The sequence below is a fragment of the Hesperophylax consimilis genome, chromosome 13, assembly GCF_061612785.1.
Source record: "Hesperophylax consimilis isolate HC1 chromosome 13, BYU_Hcon_1.0, whole genome shotgun sequence".
NCBI lineage: Eukaryota > Metazoa > Arthropoda > Insecta > Trichoptera > Limnephilidae > Hesperophylax > Hesperophylax consimilis.
The window spans coordinates 32,006,896-32,028,216 of record NC_142848.1 but is presented as its reverse complement, the minus strand read 5'-3'; the positions used below and the strand labels follow the sequence as shown (position 1 = coordinate 32,028,216).

General features: G+C 34.2%; 1 protein-coding gene across 1 annotated transcript in view; it reads left to right on the top strand.

The window, feature by feature from the left end:
* The window catches only part of AkhR (Adipokinetic hormone receptor), a 146,117-nt gene that overhangs the window by 105,923 nt on the left and 18,873 nt on the right, over positions 1 to 21,321 (top strand). Inside the window, exon 5 of the mRNA XM_089639016.1 lies at positions 7,609 to 7,735. Coding sequence (XP_089495142.1) covers positions 7,609 to 7,735 — 127 coding nt within the window. The remainder of the gene's footprint in view (positions 1 to 7,608; positions 7,736 to 21,321) is intronic.

Sequence of the window (21,321 nt, the reverse complement as noted above, 5' to 3'; positions counted from 1 at the left end):
TTCCACCACGCGGGCAACGCTGCATCGTATACCGTCCAGTCGTGCCGAGTTATTTCTGACGAGTAATTATTGCTTATAATAATTGGTTTTCCTTTGTGCTATGCATAAAACCTTCTCTTATAAACATTAGTTTATCATTAAAAAAATAATAATATTTGAAAAGTCAAAATATTTCACCAAAAAATGTAGATATAATATATCTTGACGCCATCTAGTGGGAAATTCAACACTAACAAAGCCTTTCCTACAAAAATAAATTTGGTTTTTTACAGGTGAAAAAAAAAATAAGCAGTAATTGTCGATTGAAGTACTTGTACATATTGAATTATTTGGCGGGTCGGGAATAAAACGACGTAGCTCAATGGTGCAGAGCACCTGACCGGACATCAGAAGGTGCGGGTTCAATTCCCGTCAGCGGCATTTATTTTTACTCGGGAGATATTTTCAATTTGTATGGATATTTCAGGCGAGTAATTAATGCTTATATGTGTTATTTGTAAAATTTGATTATTTAATTTACAATAAAAGCTTTCGCCAACTTACCCCTATGGTATTCGTCAACCAACCCCCGCCAAGGGGTAAATAGACGAATGCGAAATGCTTTCCAAAAAACATCATAGAAACAAGAAACGAGAAGAGTTTTGTCGTTCATTGGTATCAAAACTTGTTCCTTAATTGACGATGTTTCTAACTGATACCAAACATTAAGTTTTGATTACTTCGTTTAGCTTTTATTTATGGAAAACAAAAAGTTCGCCTACCGGCCCCGGTCTCCCCTACTTCTAGCACACAGCACGACTACAACACTCTTCTACAGATATGTTTCTTCAGTGCTTTCGGCACATATTTGTCCAAGCCGAGACCAAAATTATAGTTGTTTGTTTAATATTTAGAGTCAAAGTTGAATTCAATTATTCAAATTATGTAAAATCTCGCAACCAATGGACGGATGACAGAGGAATTATATTCGTTAACCTTTACCTTTCAATGAAGCGTCAATTCATTGAACATTTAAATTAAAATCTATTTAGTTTCACATTGATTTTAATTTAAAAGACTTTATTTGAGTGTTTTTATAAGCTTAAACGTGGTTGTTTGAATCCCCGTCACATTTGACATTGACATCGGCTATCACCGCCACTTTGAATTTGTTGACGTTAGTACCTACTGCCACTATAATGGTTCGCGATGGATTATAGCAAAATTTTGACCGAAAACAGTACCTACTAACACAAGTGCATTGCTTGCATACTGCATGTTTCATAATTGGTTTTAGACTTCAGAAAAGATAATTTTACGACAGATAAAAAGTTCGGTTAACTTAATACACCATAAAAAATACAAATACAATTGCATATGCTGTCCCCTTCTCACTAACTAGCTGAAGTTCCCAGTTTGCTCGGATTTGACACATAGTTTTCCGAAATCAGGAACTACAGGAATTTTGTGATTATTTTGAAAGTCAAGTGTCCACAATTTCACCAAGAAGTATTAAAATTATGTTTTAAGGGATAGGAAAAGATTTTTCTAAATTTATTGTAGACAGTGAACCTATTGTGTTTGAACACTAGGTTCTAGCTTGAAAGATATGATATTTTTGGACACGATAGGTGGTGCTTGCGATTTCTCATCCAAAAATACATACAAACTCAAATTTCAACTTCCCTACATAGAAGGCGGTCTGTGGCAGGACAACGTCTGCCCGGACCCACTAATATTTGTATTAAAACAAAGCCAAGTAACTCCGGCATCCACATACCTTCTTATTTGTATATTATATATGGATAGTTGATAATAAATAGGTGTAAGCAAGACAAAACATCTAGGTCTGAGTATAGGTCTAACGGCCGTTGTTCCCAATTTTTAGATCGATCAATCTGAGGCTCCAATCAGCCAAGCCATTTATTCAGTAATGCTCGATTTGCCTGTTTCCAAACACCTTAATCGTTGATAATCTTAAGTGACCCCGCCAACTTTCATAGACAATAAAATGACATTAAAGTAAGAACTTTAACGGTCGTTCTTCCCAATTCTCAATCAACTGCAGAGCCGAAATTTTGGCTCAACACTGCTCAAACGCACAACTATGCTCTTTCCAACGGAAAAGTGACAATTGAGTGATCAACCAATTTAAGAAAGCTAAACTACTGGATTAAGCTTGCCTCAGTAAATGACTACTTATAAAAAGTGTCAACAGAGTGAAACATATTTGCGAGCCCAAGGCACGGTGGCAATAAAGTCAAGCTAATACTTTATTTTTAACATATTTCATACGCTTTAATATAAAATATCTTTTTACGTATTACAGTACTTAAAAAAATATATGCATTAATTATAAATACAATAATTAATTCGTCAATATTAATTTAGCGTTGAAAGTTTTAACTTTGATGTCATTTTATTGTCTATGAAAGTGGGCATGGCCACTTAAGATAGTCAACAGTAAAGATGTTTGGAAACAGGCGAATCGAACGTTACTGAATAAATCACTTGGCTGATCGGACCCTGAGATTGATCGTTCGAAATGTTGGGAACAACGGCCGTTAATGTTGATGAGTTAATATTTGACTTATTATTAATCCAGATGATTTGTTTTAAGTACCGTAATAACCTGCGAAAATACACTAATACAAACATGACGATTGATGTTTCTCTTCCGTGTAAAAAAAGTAGCAATAACTTCACGCAGAATGAGAAAATGGATATTATAAGGTTTACAACATCATCCGGCATCATTTGACAATCGAAAACGGTTAAAGAAATCGTTGTCATTCAATGTTTGGCTGTCGCCACCTGTGTAACCCTACATTACCGTCCATTACGTTCGTCCATTCCACAATATCTATTTTAAATATTATCATTAATATTTTATTCTTCACTGTCCATATTCATTTAATACTAAAAATAATAATAAAAAAGAATGCGTGAGCCAAATGACGTTCGACATTTCGCTGTCATTTTTCACTATGTTGACTCTTTTTTTAACTAACCCTTTTACTGAGCCAGAGGTTAATCCAGCTGTTTGGTTCCTCTAGCTTGATAAAAATTTGCATTGGGAAGAGCGTTACTGTGCATTTGAGGAATTTTGAGCCAAATTTTCAGTTCAACAGTTGATCAGTAGGATTGGGAACAACGGCCGTACGTCTGTTTCTAAATGACTTTTCTGAAGGACATCGCTGTTGGAACTGTATACCTTTTAACTACGTGTGTGTATTACACAATCCTAAATATGTGTTGCTTGAATGATCTCACAGTTATTGTGAGACCTAGGTGTAACCGGCGAATATCGGCTCGTCAGCGTTTGATCATATTTTTGTTGTTAGTGTGTTTGATCAGCAGTCAAACATATCGGGAGTAATCGATAGTTTCTTTAAAACTGTTTAATTTGTATTTAAGGTTTCAGAGGAATATTTGTTGTACTTTTTAAATATTATTAGAACAACCGTTAATTTACTATGCTTTAATAATCCAAGTTATTTATATAATATGCAGTAAGTTATAATGTTTTTATGTGCTTACTTATATATAGGTTCAGTGAGTAATATTACCCGTGCATCATTATTAAAACTCTTGTCATTAAAAATATATATATTCGGTTTAACAAAAGTGTTATTTTGTAAGATTCTTCGGTGAATCGCGTTTTGCGCTGATTTGTTAAAACATGAAAGTATGCTCTTTAGATGATAAATATACGAATCACTTATTTATGATGGTTATTTTGGGCATTACGTAGTACCTGTTTAATCAATTTTGTTATTAGTATTCGAATAGAATGCTGATTTATATTCGGCTAACATTTTTTTGATTTACGAGTATTTCATGAAGACTCGTTTATGTTAAAAATTCCACATATTTAATCTGTGATCGTGGTGTTAATATTTATGGAAGTGTCGATTAAATAATATTACTTGTCGACTAGTTAAAGCCGGTATTTCAGTATGCTCAGAAATTGGTCAGCTTATCTTGTCAGGATTTCTACAAGAGTCTACTTGACGAACGTCAATATGTCTCAAGCCACATCTATTATATAAGACTCCAATAACGGGGGTTTGCTCGACGCTCACATTTTAATTATTTTTGATGAACGTATTACTAAAATCTCAAATGTTTCTAGAGGGATCCTTGCCGGTCTAAGTTATTTATATTTAAGATTAATAAAAACACGACTTCACCATTAAAACATTTTATAAAACGTCTTTAAGCTAAAAAATTTGCTATTAGCACCAGATTTACTTTTTCTAGGCGATGAATTAGTAACTTCAATACACCAGGGCGGCACGTTGAATATTTTTGTGCACGGCTTTTTCACTTAAGTCGTTAAGATTCTGGCTTTATTATAGGGTATTGTCTCGTCAAACATATTGTCCTAATGCAACTGAAATTCCAACCCTTGTACAATATGTACGATGTTCAGTAGTTGCCATTGATACTTTCGCTACATAACAAATATTGTATATAATTTGCCCACAACTGATTAGTCAATTACAATATGTGCTCGCTAGTGATAGCACGGCCGCGGAAAATGTTCGTTAGTAAACAGCGTTACTGCATTGTGCAGGTTTAACCCTTTCAGACTGTGTGAATATTTCAAATATTTCGTAATTTTTTTCTTCACTTCCTAGAGTGAATTATGATTAGCGGTTTTCGTTTTCCAACAAAAAATTGTTTTGCGCGCTATTTTTTTTTAAATTGGATGTTTGATACTAGTTCAGTCGGTAGCAATTTTTATATTTTGAGATGTGATTTTTGTGTTTGATCTCCATCAATTTTTTAATGTGATTTAGAGGTATTTGTATGTTTAATTTTTTTGTATTTTTAATTATTTTTGGTATACAGTGTACGATTTGTCATTTTATGTAAAACACGCTTACTGAGACCCAATGTTCATTAAAATTAAAGTAGCATTTACTTCTAAACTAATAAATAATACCTCGAATTTTCAAATAATTCTATCGTTTGTTAAATCATTGAAGACAATATTAGCGATTCTCAAACGAACATTTGAAAGAGATAAATCAGAAAAAAGATACAGTGCATCTAGTAATTGAACCCAGGATCTTAGTCTTGCCGGGGATCTGCTCTACCACTGAGCTAATCTGACCCTAATTCTTTCGTTTATATTTAACTGTATCATAACTTCGACTAAGAAATACCAACAATATATTCAATGTTGGTAGTTTGATAATAATGCCCTTGGTTCAAATCCTAGATGCGACCGTATCTTTTTCTTTGTTTAAACATAATTGAATATCATAATGTCTCACTGTCTCTCTGTCTCCCTGTCTCCCTGTCTTCCTGTCTCCCTGTCTCTCTGTCTCCCTGTCTCTCTGTCTCCCTGTCTCCCTGTCTCCCTGTCTTCCTGTCTCCCTGTCTCCCTGTCCCCTGTCTGACTGTCTCTCTGACTCTCTGTCTCTCTGTCTCCCTATCTCCCTGTCTCTCTGTCTCCCTGTCTTCCTGTGTCTCAGATATATTTTGTATGAACGCTTTGAATATTTTGATATTCGTTTGTTTATTGTAGGAGAGTGGTAAATTATTGCAAAGATTTATGCCGTAGTAAATGAAATTTCTTTATTTATTATTATTTATTTATTTATTAACGCCCTATCGGGCTTTTACATAGTAAGTTGACAGTATATGTATATAAGTGTAACATGTACATGGATAAAATAGCTAAATATAATTTACTCATAAGGTAATTAGAAAATAATATGGTAAAGTAAATCAAAGTATGAAGGCTAGACCTTTTTTTTTTAAAGCTAATAAATATTACAAGTTAATAACTAGCAAATAGGTCTAAAATTAGTTGCCTTTTGAAACTCTCAAAGTTATTAATACCAAATATGTCGATAAGTTTACAATATTTGTTTGCGCAGTGATGAATTCTTGGAATTGGTGAGTACAAAGAGTAGTTAGTATTGAGGTTATTGTTACATTTAAAAGTGTCTATGCTTCGAGTTTGTCTGGCAGGTACATTCATATAAATTAATTCCAATAATTCAGGGCTGTCAATGAGAGATTTGATAATTTTGAATAAAAATAATATATCAGTTAGAACTCTTCTATCCGATAGTTTGAGAAGTCTGGTTTCGGTACGTAAGTTATTATAATTTATAAATTCGATGGGAATATTCATTTTAAAATTGATGTACCGAAAAATTTATATTTAAAAATTTTATCCAAAAGTTGTCTTCTTTTTTTCTTGTTGGATGTATTTTTGATTGAAAGATCTAGTGATTTTGTTAGGTACGTTCGTTAGTAGATCAAGTGTATTTTTATGGGTTAAAATACTTATGGTTTTAGCATAGAGTTTTTTAATTGGCACGATGTTTAGATTATTAAATTTGTTATTTATCAACCATCAATTTTTTTAATTTTTTTATAGTGAATACCTCACAAGAGTCCCAACTGCTCCCGTCTGGAGCCAGTGAGACTATGGCATCCCCAATTGGGGGATGTTGTGAGGCTGAAGGTAAGTGGGGAAGGGAAAGAGGAAGGTGGGGAAGTACCTGGCTATTCAGATCTAGTCACTAAACACGGCTAAAGCCATTTGGAGCAACGTTTCAATTCTGAATGGTGGTCTTACACCAGGGCGATACTGGTAGTATCTTCCACTCTGGAACGTGCCGCAAATATACTATATGTTATTTTAATTAATTAATTGTGAAATAACACAAATTAATCAAATAAAATTTATTTGCGCACGCCGGGTTCGAACCCGCGACCTTCGGAATGGCAGTCCAATGCGTTACCACTGGACTATGCCGGCCGTCTTATTATAATATTATATTCTACCACTACCAGTTTCAATTCAAGACTTAATGGGTTAAATCGGGACAGTGATATTTTTTTGTTTTGACAAGGAGCTCGATTACGGTGACAGTTCTGATAATATCCGATAAGTCAGGAAGGATGGCAACCCTAGTCATGTGCAACAGACGGAACGTATGAATACGAATCGAGTAAGTTTTTAGATTCTCACGGCCAAAAGCATTTTTGTTGTTTGTTTTTGGGGTGTTATTCCGTGTTGCGCTAACTCCTTCTTTAGCCGACGTTTCGGACATCTTCGGATCTACCGGATCTGCCCTGATGATGGACACTGCAACGCTGTCCGAAACGTCGGCTAAAGAAGGAGTTAGCGCAACACGGCATAACACCCCAAAAACAAACAACAAAAATAACCGAATCGAGTTTCGTAATGTGATAAGGGAAATTAAATCTCTTTAAATTAAATTAAATTCTCCCTATACACGAGTTATTCTCAATTAGGGTGGTGTTAATTAAATCAACAGCTTAGAACTTGTTTTTTTTTTTCATTACTCATATATCTGGCATTTTCGTTTTATATTATTTTATTTATTTTTATATAACCTGATCGTTGATAATTACTTATGGTAACTTTTAATGATATTAATCTTTTTTTTAATGAAAATGTAAGAAATATATTTCAATAAACAAAAAAATGAAGGTGTAGGTTCTTTGGCGCTCAGAAATTTTTAGATTGGCCAAAATTGATTTCATAACTCTCCCGCTCCTAAGAGATAGCCGCCACTCGTCTGGAGTATAAAATGAGAGGTTTTTGTTAATGTGTTGTTGTTTTGGTTGTTCCAGATAAGATAATGCGCCGTTCTAGTCTCGGTTTCCTCGGGCGGGCTCGCTCCAGAACCCTAAAGATGACCATCACCATCGTATTGGTCTTCTTCATCTGCTGGACTCCATACTACGTCATGGCATTATGGTGAGCGCATCAATCTTATCTACTGATATTTTCATTTAAAAACCCTCCACACCAGTCATGTAAAAATATTACGAAATTTCGATACGATCCAATCGTAGATCTAAGCCACCAAACGAAGAAAAATGGAAATAACAGCTTAGCTATTGGTTGCGCCAATACGCATTATACATCAATTTTGACATACATCTCACACACATATATACATACTCGTGACCACTGCACTGAGAGAGTATTGTTGTTCCTTTGGTTCTACCTTCCTATCCATTCTTACACCTTTCTGTGCGCATTGCAATCAGTCTGTTACAATAACTCGAGAAGTCTGTTTCAATATCCCCCATAACTCACCATAAAAACCGCATCCGCGCGAGATCTCACCTAGCTTTTGTTATATCTTTACATCCGCGCTAATATATATCAAACGGTTACGTGTTCGGTGCCACCGCGGCACCGCGCCGTGATCCCTGAGAAGAACAAAACAGGAAGAAACGAGCGTGATAATTACACCAACATTCAAGGTCCTTCGAGAAACATTTTCTCTCATAAAACTTAAGGCGAAGCCTAGTGCTAAATCACTATTTTGATTAATCTTTATAACGAATTGGTGAACATTATTTGAATACCAAAAAATCTGCTTTAGATAAATTGAAGGTTATGCTTAAGTAGAATATAAATAAGAAAATAAATTACTCAATAAAAAACATAAATATAAAATACTAAATAAATCATTTTTTCAATGGAAATGTATGAACGCGTAATGGAAACAATTAAAAAAAAATACAATATTATTGCTAAGATTATCTGTGACAGTTTCACTTGATTAACTTTTATGCTTTCTTATAAAATTATTTACAAAACAAACAAAAAACAGTTTTTTGCTTGAAATCGAACGTTTCTAGACTCCGTTTGTGCCTATTTTACCTACAATATAAGGTAAACCAAGAATATGCACATTTTTGGCTTGTAGCTTCCTCTTAAGATAACACCTTTTACACACCTGCTATCTTAATACTAGTAGTTATATGAACAAAAAAAATCAAAATTATTATTTCCTCTGAAATCATTTTTTTTTTTTTTTCATATATTAACTTTCAAAAATATTTTTTTTTACTATTAAGTCCCGTTAAACTGATTGATATCAGTTTGTCTATCAATATAAGTGGCAACTATATATTTCTAATATATATTACTCACATGATATTGACTTGAAACGCCAAATAATTCACTCTTGGAACAATCCATGCATCATTCATTCTCCATTACACCGAGTCTTGACAAGGACCATCTCACTTACTTGCTCATACGGCCGGGCAAATGTCATCTCGGGGCGTCCTTTTTTTCACATTAACACATTAGCTGCAAGGAGCTTTTGTTACTATGATATTAATGGTATATATGATTGGTCCGCCTATAGAAGTGATTGGAACTGAACCGGTTAATGGTATATATGATTGATCCGCCCATGGGAGTGATTGGCACTGAACCGGTTAATGGTATATATGATTGCTCCGCCCACGGGAGTGATTGTCAAAAAACCGGTTAGTGGTATATATGATTGGTCCGCCCATGGAAGTGATTTGCTTTGAACCTATTAAGCCTCGTCCAGAAGCGTTCAATGCAACACGAATTGTTTGCACGAAGCATATCTCGAGGCAGATCGTGTTGATTTATGTGTAGTGCGAATGACACGAGAATCTTTACATTAACAAAGTATTGAAGTCTTTATTGTAACCAACGCGCCTTATCTATATTAAAAAAGAGCGTGTATAAGGAGGCCTCCCCTCCCCCCGCTGGCCTCATCATTGCAAGAAAAGAATCAGAATAGTACTCGTAGATTACATTCCTGAAAAATGCAACAATATTATTTGCACCATCTCTTTTTTCAATGAGATGTAAATGATTAGTTGTGATTTCAATGCCTTTACCAACCGCCTTGTCTGTCTCGAATATTCTTCATAAAATAATATAAAAGAATATTTTTCTGATGGTTTGTGAAAAATGTTATGTCCTATTGTTTATATTTCTATTATGATTTGATTTATATCTACAACCTCTCTCCATGGCTGTAAATGTATTGATAAATGTTTTGTTTTGTAAATTTTTCGTTTTATAAAATCTTTTGTTTTGTATTGTCTCAATAGAGGTAAAGTCACAAAGAGGAAATCGATAATTGGTTATTTAATACTTATTTACAAACTAAAATAAATGTAAGCTGTCGATTTCCCGAAAAATTTATAAATTTAAAAAAAATAAGAAAATTAATTTTCAAAAACCAACCATCATATTTAAATTTTAAAAATACTCCTTGAATTTCCTGGAATTAAATGAATATATAATCAACATGTTAAATCTGGGCTACTGGAACATAAGATAAGCCCAGTTTGGCGGATTCCCGAGCTCCCATTCCCGAATCTATTTTGAAAGGAGGCTTCCCTGAATGCGTACTAAAGACACATTTAATTTATAAAACGTAAAAAAAAATTATTTGAAGAAATATATTTAACTCACATTCCGAGAATTGAACGTTTTTTCGTACGTCTATTCAATACAATGTAATTGGAAAATATGGAACAATGAATTAGACGGCACCTTGCCTTTAGTCAAGAAAAAAAAAGCTTAAATTTAAATTCATGGGGATTTCGAGGGTACCACTCCGTATCTTTCGAAACTTCCCTGCCGCCGGTTTAACCGCGTCACAAAGCCGTATTAACCCTTCCCTTAGGGTATTCAAAATGTCCTTGTCCTCCGGTGCTGTACACTCGGTAAATATTTATATATTGTAATTACTTAATTCAATACATAAATGTATATCATAATGCACTGTCGCCAGCGACCGCGGAAATGGGGGGCAGAGGGGGCCAAACGCCCCCCTAAAATCAAATGGGGGGGGCCGCGCCTCCTCCAATTTTACTACCTGGGTAAAGAAGGATTATCTGTCCTGGTAAAGATTATCTGTATCCTTCACAGTGCTTTTTTTCATAAATGAAAAAGTGTTTGTTGTATACAAGAAAAATTGTCAAGAGATAGCATTAGAGTTTTGATTATTTAAATAATCAATACTGCACGTGCATAATGAAATTCTTAGAGAATTTGCTTCAAAGACGGCTGAGAGACGCAACGTTTTTGGTATCGTTCAATGAATGAAATAAAGCAATATTTAAAAAAGTTTTTTATTCACTGAACCTGTTATTTGTTTGACCTAGTCATCTCCGTTTTGTCTTATTTATAACTAGTTGATTGACTGGAGAGGAGACTAAAGGAAGAGGGTGACTAAAAGTTTGCCCCCCCCCCGTCATAGAGTACTTCCGCGGTCCCTGACTGTCGCCCTGTCTCCCCGTCTCCCCGTCTCCCCGTCTCCCTGTCTCCCTGTCTTCCTATCTCCCTGTCTCCCTGTCTCCCTGTCTCCCGGTCTCCCTGTCACCCTGTCTCCCTGTCTCCCGGTCTCCCTGTCCCCCTGTCTCCCTGTCTCCCTGTCCCCCTGTCTCCCTGTCTCCCGGTCTCCCTGTCACCCTGTCTCCCTGTCTCCCTGTCCCCCTGTCTCCCTGTCTCCCTGTCTCCCTGTCTCCCTGTCTCCCTGTCTCCCTGTCTCCCTGTCTCCCTGTCTCCCGGTCTCCCTGTCCCCCTGTCTCCCTGTCTCCCTGTCTCCCTGTCCCCCTGTCTCCCTGTCTCCCTGTCTCCCTGTCGCCCTGTCTCCCTGTCTCCCTGTCTCCCTGTCTCCCTGTCCCCTGTCTCCCTCCCTCTATCTCTCTCTCTCTCTGTCTTCCTGTCTCCCTGTGTTCCAGATATATTTGCGTTATTATTAAAATTTTAACTTTAGGTTTAGTATATTTAGAGAGATATTTTATTAATTAGAGACGATGTTCACTCAGTTGATAGCACCGGCGAGGAAAGGTTAAACAACGAACTTATTGGTTTGTTAACCCGAAAGATATAGAGTAGGCCCTTAGGCATCAAATTCACCCTCGTTTGGCACATATATTAAAACTTATGAAGCAATTAGCGGAGACTCGTTAAAAAGTTCCATTATAAACGTGCGGACTTAAATTTGCCTTGAAAGCAGTATACTGTATATAACCCTACACATATTTCCCACATTCCCTTTCCTCATCTCTTTCACCTCCCCACTACTTTGCGCCTCACAACATGCCCCAATTGGAGATGCGACAGTCTCACTGGCTCCAGGCGGTTGTGAGTATTAAGAACTCTTTTGCGGTTTCACATTAAAACATTTTAAAAATAATATATTATATTAATGAAAAAAAAAAAAAAAAAAAAAAGATAAAATTTTGAGGTGTAATGATCATGTCGAAATGTTAGTAAATAAAGTTAGGACACTTATCTATATTTTTAAAGATCTCAGACATGTACTAGACAAGGAAAAATTAAAAACAGTTTATTTTGCTATAATTCAGTGCCTACTTTCATATAATATAGTGTGCTGGGGTTCCTGCCTGAAGACTGTAATAGAACCACTTAATATTGCCCAAAAACTGATTCTCAAAGTTATGTACAAGAAAAAATTTACATATCCTACACAGTTACTTTATAAGGAATGTAATATCATAAATTTAAAATAACTATTTGTCCTACAAACGTTATGCAGATTTTTTAACAATATTAGTTCTGCGAAAAGAACGCAACAAATTCGTACTACAAGAATTGGCTCTGGTCTGAACTTTATGGCAATTCACCCTAAATCCTCATTTGGGCAGAGACATTATTTGTACCAGGCTCCACTTTTATTTAATAGCCTTCCAGATCACATTAAATCGTCAAATTCCTTGTGTACATTTAAAAAGAATGTTAAATTATTTCTGCCATCCGAGGATTTCCAACATATTCTTTCATCTTTGTCCTTTTAAATTGTGGCATAATATTTTGAATAAGTTAATTTTTTCATCCTTTTCTTTTTTAATGTAATTTTTTTTCTCTCTTTCTTTCTTCTCTGTTTAGAAAAAAAATAATAGTTTGTTACATTTTTATTACAATTAAATATCATGGTCACCCTACATGTTTACAGCATTATATTTTAATGAATAGGCTGATAGGTACCATGTAGGTATCCAATTCGCAGAAACGTCAATGTAACAATATTGTTATCTTAATATTTGAATTATTTTTTTTTAATATTTGTACTATTTTAAATCTCTTATAATCTTTGTACTATTTTTTAAATATTTTGTAAAATTATTAACCTCAACACAGGCTTGTCCTAGTGAGGTTAAAAATTATACTTTAAAAAAAAGATACAATGTAAAGAAACGATAAATAAATAAATAAATAAAAATGTGATTTGTTCAAATAACGAGTATCTCTAGGCAATCGCCTTTACATTAATCCCTTTTTTTACATTATCTCCACACCGGAGGCCAAGAGGAAAATACTTTCCCTCTTGGTCTATGTCATCTTTGAGGGATACAGTGTGGAAGTTCTTTTTAAGCGAAAGAGGGAGAGGAGTTCTTGGAAGGAACCTGGGGGTCTGTCTGTGCGTCCAGAAGTGACGGGCGTATGAATCCATCCCTCCATCTACGGTGCAAGGCAAGGTGTCCTTTTTCTACATCAACCCTACACAGAAGGCCGTGAGGAAAATAATTTCTCTCAGAACCTATGTCATCTTTGGGGATGATGCGTGGAGGATCTTTTCAAGGAAAGGAAGGAGAGGAGTTTCGGGAAGGGTGGGTTTTTTGGACGTGTGTAATTCTCTCAACGTGGTCCACGTGTATTACCGTCTGCGTGTAATTTTGGCAAGGTTGTAGTGATATGCGAAATTTAGTTATGATGCAAATTCCGAGCGTATATTGATTAGTTCTTCGATCAAATATCTTCTCATTGTTTCGTCTCTTACTAATTAGGGCGAGGGATGTTATTGGTTAGTTTTTCACTCGACCCCTCTGTCTAACAGATGTGATTGCTGGAATGTATGTCACAGCTCACAGCTGTGATGACCGACAAAAGGTCAGTTTTTTCTCTAGAAAGTTAAGTTACCTAACTTCGGCTACCTATGGTAGGTCTGGGTCAAGAAACTCTTCATAAATCGTCTGCTTTGGAGATCACCTAACCCAGAGACAAAGAATAGTCATATTATAATGTTTCTTTGGGAGGAACGATGCAGGTGTACCCTGTTTCCTCAGTAAACCCGTAAAGTTGTAGTTAAAGTTTGTTATACTATTGTTGAACTGCTTTGAATACGCGTCATACTAAATAATACAATTAATTGTACTCAAAATAATGACTTATTTTGTTCTCCATTATAATATTGCATTTATTTAGTTTTCCCGTTACACAACTGCGTTAATTCATAACGTGGCCGGTTTTCACTAATATTTCAGTAGTCCGCTGTACATATCCTTTAGAATAATTTACACTTTCTACAACGATTTTTTTAGTTTAACACATGGACTTCGAAGTCCATCATAAAAATTGATACATTGACAAAATGAATATTATTTTTTCAATCGTTTTCCATCCACCGTGTATATCTACCTCACATAATATGTGAATATGTGTAAATATATATACGGTAAATATGTTTTAGTCTCTATTTTTAAGAATTTTATATTTTAAAACCTACAATAGGGTATATAATAATATTATATTCATCATTTTCAGGTATTACGAAAAAAAATATTTTCTTGAATACAAAAAGGTTTTTTTTTCTTTGAACAAATAAGGTTTCAAAGTCACCTCAAATTTCTTGAGAATTAAGTCCACAGTTATTTTTGTCCCAAAGTCACCCCCGGGTACGAAAATAAAGCATAAATGAATCCTTCCAATCAATCAATGAAATTGGAAACCATATTCTGAAAATTTTCGACGTCAAAATAATGAAAATTCATCTGGAAAACATGTGACAAACAATGTTAGGGGTTATCGGTGTGAATTATTGAAGGTGACTGCTTTACCCAGGTACCTACCATAATACGTACTTGGAAACAGTAGATAATTACAGATTTATATCACCATTTATAATAACTTGATTAATTGTTTGTTTATCATTCAAATTGCCCCTGAGGCGAACACATCATAAACCCATTTATCTATTTAAATAAAGAACCTCGTCCTTTATAATTTAACTATTATTTTGTTCAGAGAAAGAAAAAAAATGCCCTTGTGGCATTTAACACATCATAAACCAATATATCTATTTAAATAAAGAATAGTATATGTGACTGGGGGCGAGCGGACCCCGTCCTTTCAGTAGCGCCTTGTACGGGATGTGTGCGACAGCTTGTTTGCGACGTAAATACACAACATAAGTATCGAATACTTGCGAATTCCTATGGACGCGTAATTTGGTTTTACTTCACCTTTTGGATTCAATCACCGATTCGTCTCAATATTTTAAAGCATAACTTGCAAAAAGTGCATTTCCGTAAAATATATATATATATTTTTTTTTTTTCTCCAATATTTATTTTTATTTAAGTAAGTACATAAAACAGGCATGGTGCCCAAGAATTTACATACATGAATGTTTAAATACATAATAACAACAAAAATAGTAACAAAATGAATAAGCTAAATATGCAGAAGTAAATAACAAATAATAATGGGTAAAAGGTTAATACAAGGTCAATACAACAATAACATTCAATGACAGCTGTCGTGTTTTTATTTCACTCTTGAAATATCTCGAAATAAAATAAAAAATTCTAGCTAAAATCTAAATATCTATATTTTAATAGCTTTAATAGTGAAGTGAAGTTATATTAATTAATATTTCGTGCCAAAATGACTACACGAGCAACTGCAAAAACACTAAATACTACGGACACCCAACTCCTCCAACTTCTTGACAAAAAGTTTGAAGAATTTAATGGAACAATTTCTGGAAATCATCAGAAACGAGTATAAAGAAGAAATCGAGGAATTAAAAAATAAAATATTAACTCTAGAAAAAAAAATTGACACAAAAAAAAACAACAACCTTGAAAAAACTCTGGAACAAAACGCCGTAATACAAAGTGAATTTAAAGAATTACAAAAACAATTGGATGCTAACGAACAACACGCACGCATTAATAACATAGAGATCATTGGGATACCAGAAAAAAAACAAGAGAACCTGACGGAGATTATCAAAAGGATCTATTCAGAATTAAATATAGTAAGCGACGACATTGAATACGCCACCCGAGTCACCCCCAAGGAGAAGATTGAAGGAAGACCGCGGAATATTATAGTAAAACTAAAGGGCAGGAAACAGAAAGACGAAATCATAGCAGCAATCCGGACAAGAAGGGGCCTAACAGCAGAGGATATTAACTTTAATGGAAAACAACGGATCTATATAAATGAACATTTAACTCATAAAAACAAAGTACTCTACAAAAAGGTCAGAGAGTTTACCAAAATTAATAAATTCAAATTCTGTTGGATCAAAAATTGTAAAATTTATGTAAGACTTAATGAAAACACAAATCACCATTGCATAAATAATTATAATGATCTAGAAAAACTAAAAACATACAATATTTCCATCAACTAACTTTCCAGCAACTTTATATTAACTGCACTATATACTTAATACAATGGAATCTTTAGAATTATACTATCAAAACTTAAGAGGTCTCAGAACCAAGACACATATTTTTCTTCAAAATGTATTATTAAACAACTATGACATTATATGTCTCAGTGAAGCATGGCTTAACAATTCAATCTTTAATGAGGAACTTTTCGATCCACGGTACCATATTTACAGACGAGATAGAGATTATCATAACCTCAATCAATGGTTATGGTTATGATATGATTTATATGCACAATATTGTTTGTATTCTTATGGTTACCAATGTATCGATAATCTTTTATTTTATATAAATTTTAGTTTTTTTTTCCCATTTATTTTTATTTTTGTTGTATTATTTTGTTCTATTATTTTATACAATTCTTTTATTTTATATAATTATAACTTCACATTTCTCATAAATTTAATTATTTCTTCTAATGCTGTCTTACGTAAAATCACAAGGAGGAAATCCGTAATTGGTTTTATTTTGGCTATTTTACTTATGTACAATCTGTAAAAATGTAAACTGTTGATTTTCCCAAAAATTAATAAATAAATAAATAAATAAACAAATATGTTCATAAACGATTTGTTATTGTCACACCTGTACTGGTGAGACACTGATTAGGTAGGTACAATGTTGCTTCTCATTAAATAAAGGGTTTCATCACAATATCAGCTTAATATGATTAAAGGTAAAACATTTTTTAAGTGTTTAAATTGGTCATTAAAAATGTCTATTTCATTATTAGAGCCATGTATAATGTTATAATTTCTTAAGGTTCGCGGTACAGGGGAAAAATATCCTGTATTTGTGTGGTAGGCTTTAATATAGAAAATGTCGTCCATCTTCCTTGTTGATTTTCTTGATGGAATATTGATGTTAATTTGGGATAAAATGTTTGGTGTATCAACTGATGCATGTATAATTTTGTGTAGGAGCAGTGCGTCAGAAAGTTTACGTCTGACCGTCAGTGAGTGTAGTTTGTAGTGCAAAATTCGGTCATTATATGTTCCAAATTGACCAGATAAACCTTCACGAAGAGCAATTACACGGGTTAGTTTCCTTTGTATGGATTCAATCCTATAATTATGAATCTCATAATTGGGAGACCAAATTGTTGATGCATATTCGAGAATACTTTGCACAATTGATTTATATAATGTCATGTTATTTACTCCATCTATGAACGCATAGATTATAACGTACGGTACTTTTACCCTTTAAATAATATAAGGTATATTTCCGTAGCTATATATAAGGTATATGAGTTCCCGAGTAAAAGATACTATCAGTATCGCCCTGGTGTAAGACCACCATTTATTTTTGAAGCATTCCTTGAAAAGGCTTAATTCGTGTTTGATGACCAGATATGAAGAGCAAGGTACTACTTTCAACTACCCTGTCTCCTTCTTTTCCGACAACCTTGAGATGCCATAGTCTCAATGTCTCTTGTGTGAAATTCATATTAAAAAAATCCAAACCATTAGTAGGTTCTATTACCGGCTAGTGGCCGAGGGATCCAAAGCGTCGCTTCGGGTTTCCATCCAGGCGTTGCGCGTCATTGGTTCAATCCTTTGCTAACTCCAAAATCTTCATCATTGCTCAAGCAACATTTTCCGACATGAGCCTTACTAATAAACACGTTTTATATTTTACACTACTGATAGACAACCGTTAATTTAATTAGTTATGCAAAATTTAAAACGCTTTTATTAATCCTGCTACAAACAGTATAGAAGCAATGAGACTATGGCATCATGTTATGAGGCTGAAAGTAGTGTGGCGGGTAAGGAGATAGGAAAGAGGACGGTAGTTACCTGACTATTCAGATCTGGCCACCAAACATGGCAAAAATCATTTCAATCGTTTCAATTTTGTTGATGGTATTTACAATCTTAGCTCAAGAAAGAATTTTTTGTATTTGAACATCAATTTCACCAGAAGTAAGGAAAAGTTGAGCTTAGTTCTGGCACGCTGACAAGCCCACGACACCATTCTATCAGTTTAGGTCATCAGCGAAGAAAACGTCATATATATGAAAGTGAAATATTTCTGCCGTTTAAGTATGTTTGTGGAAATTGTAAAAATATGTAATACATGTTTAAAAACTCTTTATTGTCACATTGCGGTTTTCACAAGTAGTAAGGCATGCACTATTTCAAACGACGCCTCCCTCTGTGACGTCGCGACGTCATCATTATTATATATTATTACGTTGACGTCGTGACGTCATCATTATATATTATTACGCTTACTAGCGCAGACCCGTGAAAAATCAAGAGATATTGACAGTTAAAATCATTTTCTGTCAGAATATTATGGAGGTGGGTAATTATCGCTTGTCTGAATTAATTCAAACAAACAGTTTCAATTTTTAAATTACATTTAAACTTAATTTAAAGCAAATCCGAGTTACAGAAACACAATCAAAATTAACATTTGTATTAATTTTTATGTAGTTAGTTTTTTATACAAATCTAAAGTTGTAATCCTAGTTTGATGAAATTTTGCACAATTGACCTTCAGTATCAGAGGAAAGACACTGTTTATTTGTTTTTTTTTTAAACCTTTTCCCTTCCCTTTAAAGCAGAATAAGGTCCATCCACCGCCGGGTGCTTCAGCTAGTACGTAATATATTTATATTCATTTAGTTTTAGTAATTTAATTGCTCTATTCACAATGAGGCCAATCAGCGGGTAATAAGTAATTTCACGATCATTGACATACAGTGATCAGAGGGAGTTAATTACTCTTCAAATGTGTCAGTATTACATCCCCCATGGGTAAAGATCAACAAGGAAAACTCTTTGATCCTATTTTGTTACTATTGATTTAATCTAAAGGCTTGTAGTATGTAACTATTTATTTCGCAATAAAATAATTAACTAACCATCACACCGTTTTCCCGCTGGGGTTGGCACTGAAAATGGACCACTAAATTACTCCGTCTTTTAATAGGTATACTCTCAAATTACTCTGTATTTGAATAGGTATATTCTCAAATTACTCTGTATTTGAATAGGTATACTTTCAAATTACTCTGTATTTGAATAGGTATACTTTCAAATTACTCTGTCTTTGAATAGGTATACACTCAAATTACTCTGTCTTTGAATAGGTATACACTCAAATTTTTCTGTTATATATTATATATTAGGACTTAAGTATTTGGTTAACTTGATCTATTATGTCTTCTTCGGGAGGCCCCGACTTGTTTTTTTTATATTCCGCACAATAGTCCCAACTGCTCCCATTCATCGACCAGTGATACTTTGGCATCCCTAATTGAGGTAGGTTACCAAACAACTACAGTCAGGGTCGACACTACGACCTGCTATTTAATACACACGGCGGAACGTACGTACAGGACAGATAAATGGTTATTCTAGGTGTTTTGACATTTTAAAATTTGTCTTTGAAAATTACATTTTGGGCAAAAATTACGATAAAATATATCATAAATAATTTCACGTACTTATTTTCGGTTGCGTAAATTGTTTCTTGTTTAATAGGATTACAAAATCTGTAATACACATAACTTATTAGATTTTGTATTCTTTTTTAAATGTCTTGAAGCTGAGAAGAGGAGAAAAGTATAAATATACCTTTTTTTATCGAAGGAAGCAAACACTTTGTGATGTGACATTATATATCAAATGAAAAATACACTTTGTAAAACACCACTTTTATTTTGAATTAATATTAACAGCCAACCAGGTTTCGCTTAACTCAAGCTTCATCAGGGCTTATTATATCAACTAAAGTTATTTTCATACAGAAGTGAAGTGAATTTCACTCATTGTTTATTTTCTACGTGTCTGTATGAAAATAACTTAAGTTGATATAATAAGCCCTGATGAAGCTTGAGCTAAGCGAAACCTGGTTGGCTGTTAATATTAATTCAAAATAAAAGTGGTGTTTTACAAAGTGTAATTTTCATTTGATATAAATATACCTGGTTATTTGCAGCTTCCAGTGAACTTATTTTATGTGTACATGTAAATTACCACAAATATGGAGCGATCCGAACAATGGCCCCAGGCACAATATTATAACAATAATTGAATGCAGTGAAAATCGCTTAAGACGAAAACATTGGAAGTTTTTTCGGCTTAACTGGTTCACTGCCAATCACTTCTAACGGCGGACCAATCATATATACTTCTAATGGTAAAAAAATCTGCTGGCAACGAATGAGTTGACGATAATTCACATAAAATATTTTATTTGACTTTGCAGGGGTTCAAGGGTTCATGAGGTGATATGTATCCAGGTCTACTGCGTGGCGTGCCGGTTCGGGAAATTTGAGTGAGACCCTTTGACCTCTCTAGTTGGTCAGTGGGAGTGATGGATTTATACTTCCGTCACTCCTGGATAAACTGACCCCCCATATACATCCCTCATTCCTTTTCCTTTCCAGAACTCCCCTCCTTAAGCAAAACCCTCTACACGGCATACTCAGTGTGCAGTTAATGTAAAAAACATTTAAAGAAACCTTTTTTATGGTGAAGAACAGATGTGATATGATTACTCCACCCTGCGACATGTATTTTTTTTATTACGGATTACCTCACAAGGAAATATTACAAAGATCTAAGCAATAACTCAGCCTGCTACACTAAGTTGTTTTTTCTTTAATAATTTTAAAATTAATATTATTAAAATTAAACATAAAAAAGTATTTATCCTGAAAGAAAAGATTAGTATAACCATTGGTTTTGAAATATGTCGATCGTTTTTGAATAGTAATGCATACAAAGTATTTTATTTTCATATATTAAATAGTTTTGTTCGGGTTCCATATTTAAATTAGTGCTCAGTGACACAAACAATCAATAACAACAGCCTAACATTTTTGGATACCTTGGAAAACCGAATAAATAAGATTATTCGTCATTTAAAAACGTCATCACTGATTAAACGCAAATTTAATTTGAGAGTAATTGTCTGCATTTATGTAATAATTTTAGATTTCAGATACGTTACGATACGATGCGATTGTACCATCCAGCCAAGAGCACTCCTGTCGCGGTGTGATCGCCGCGCCAGGGGGCGGAATTAAAATAATAACAC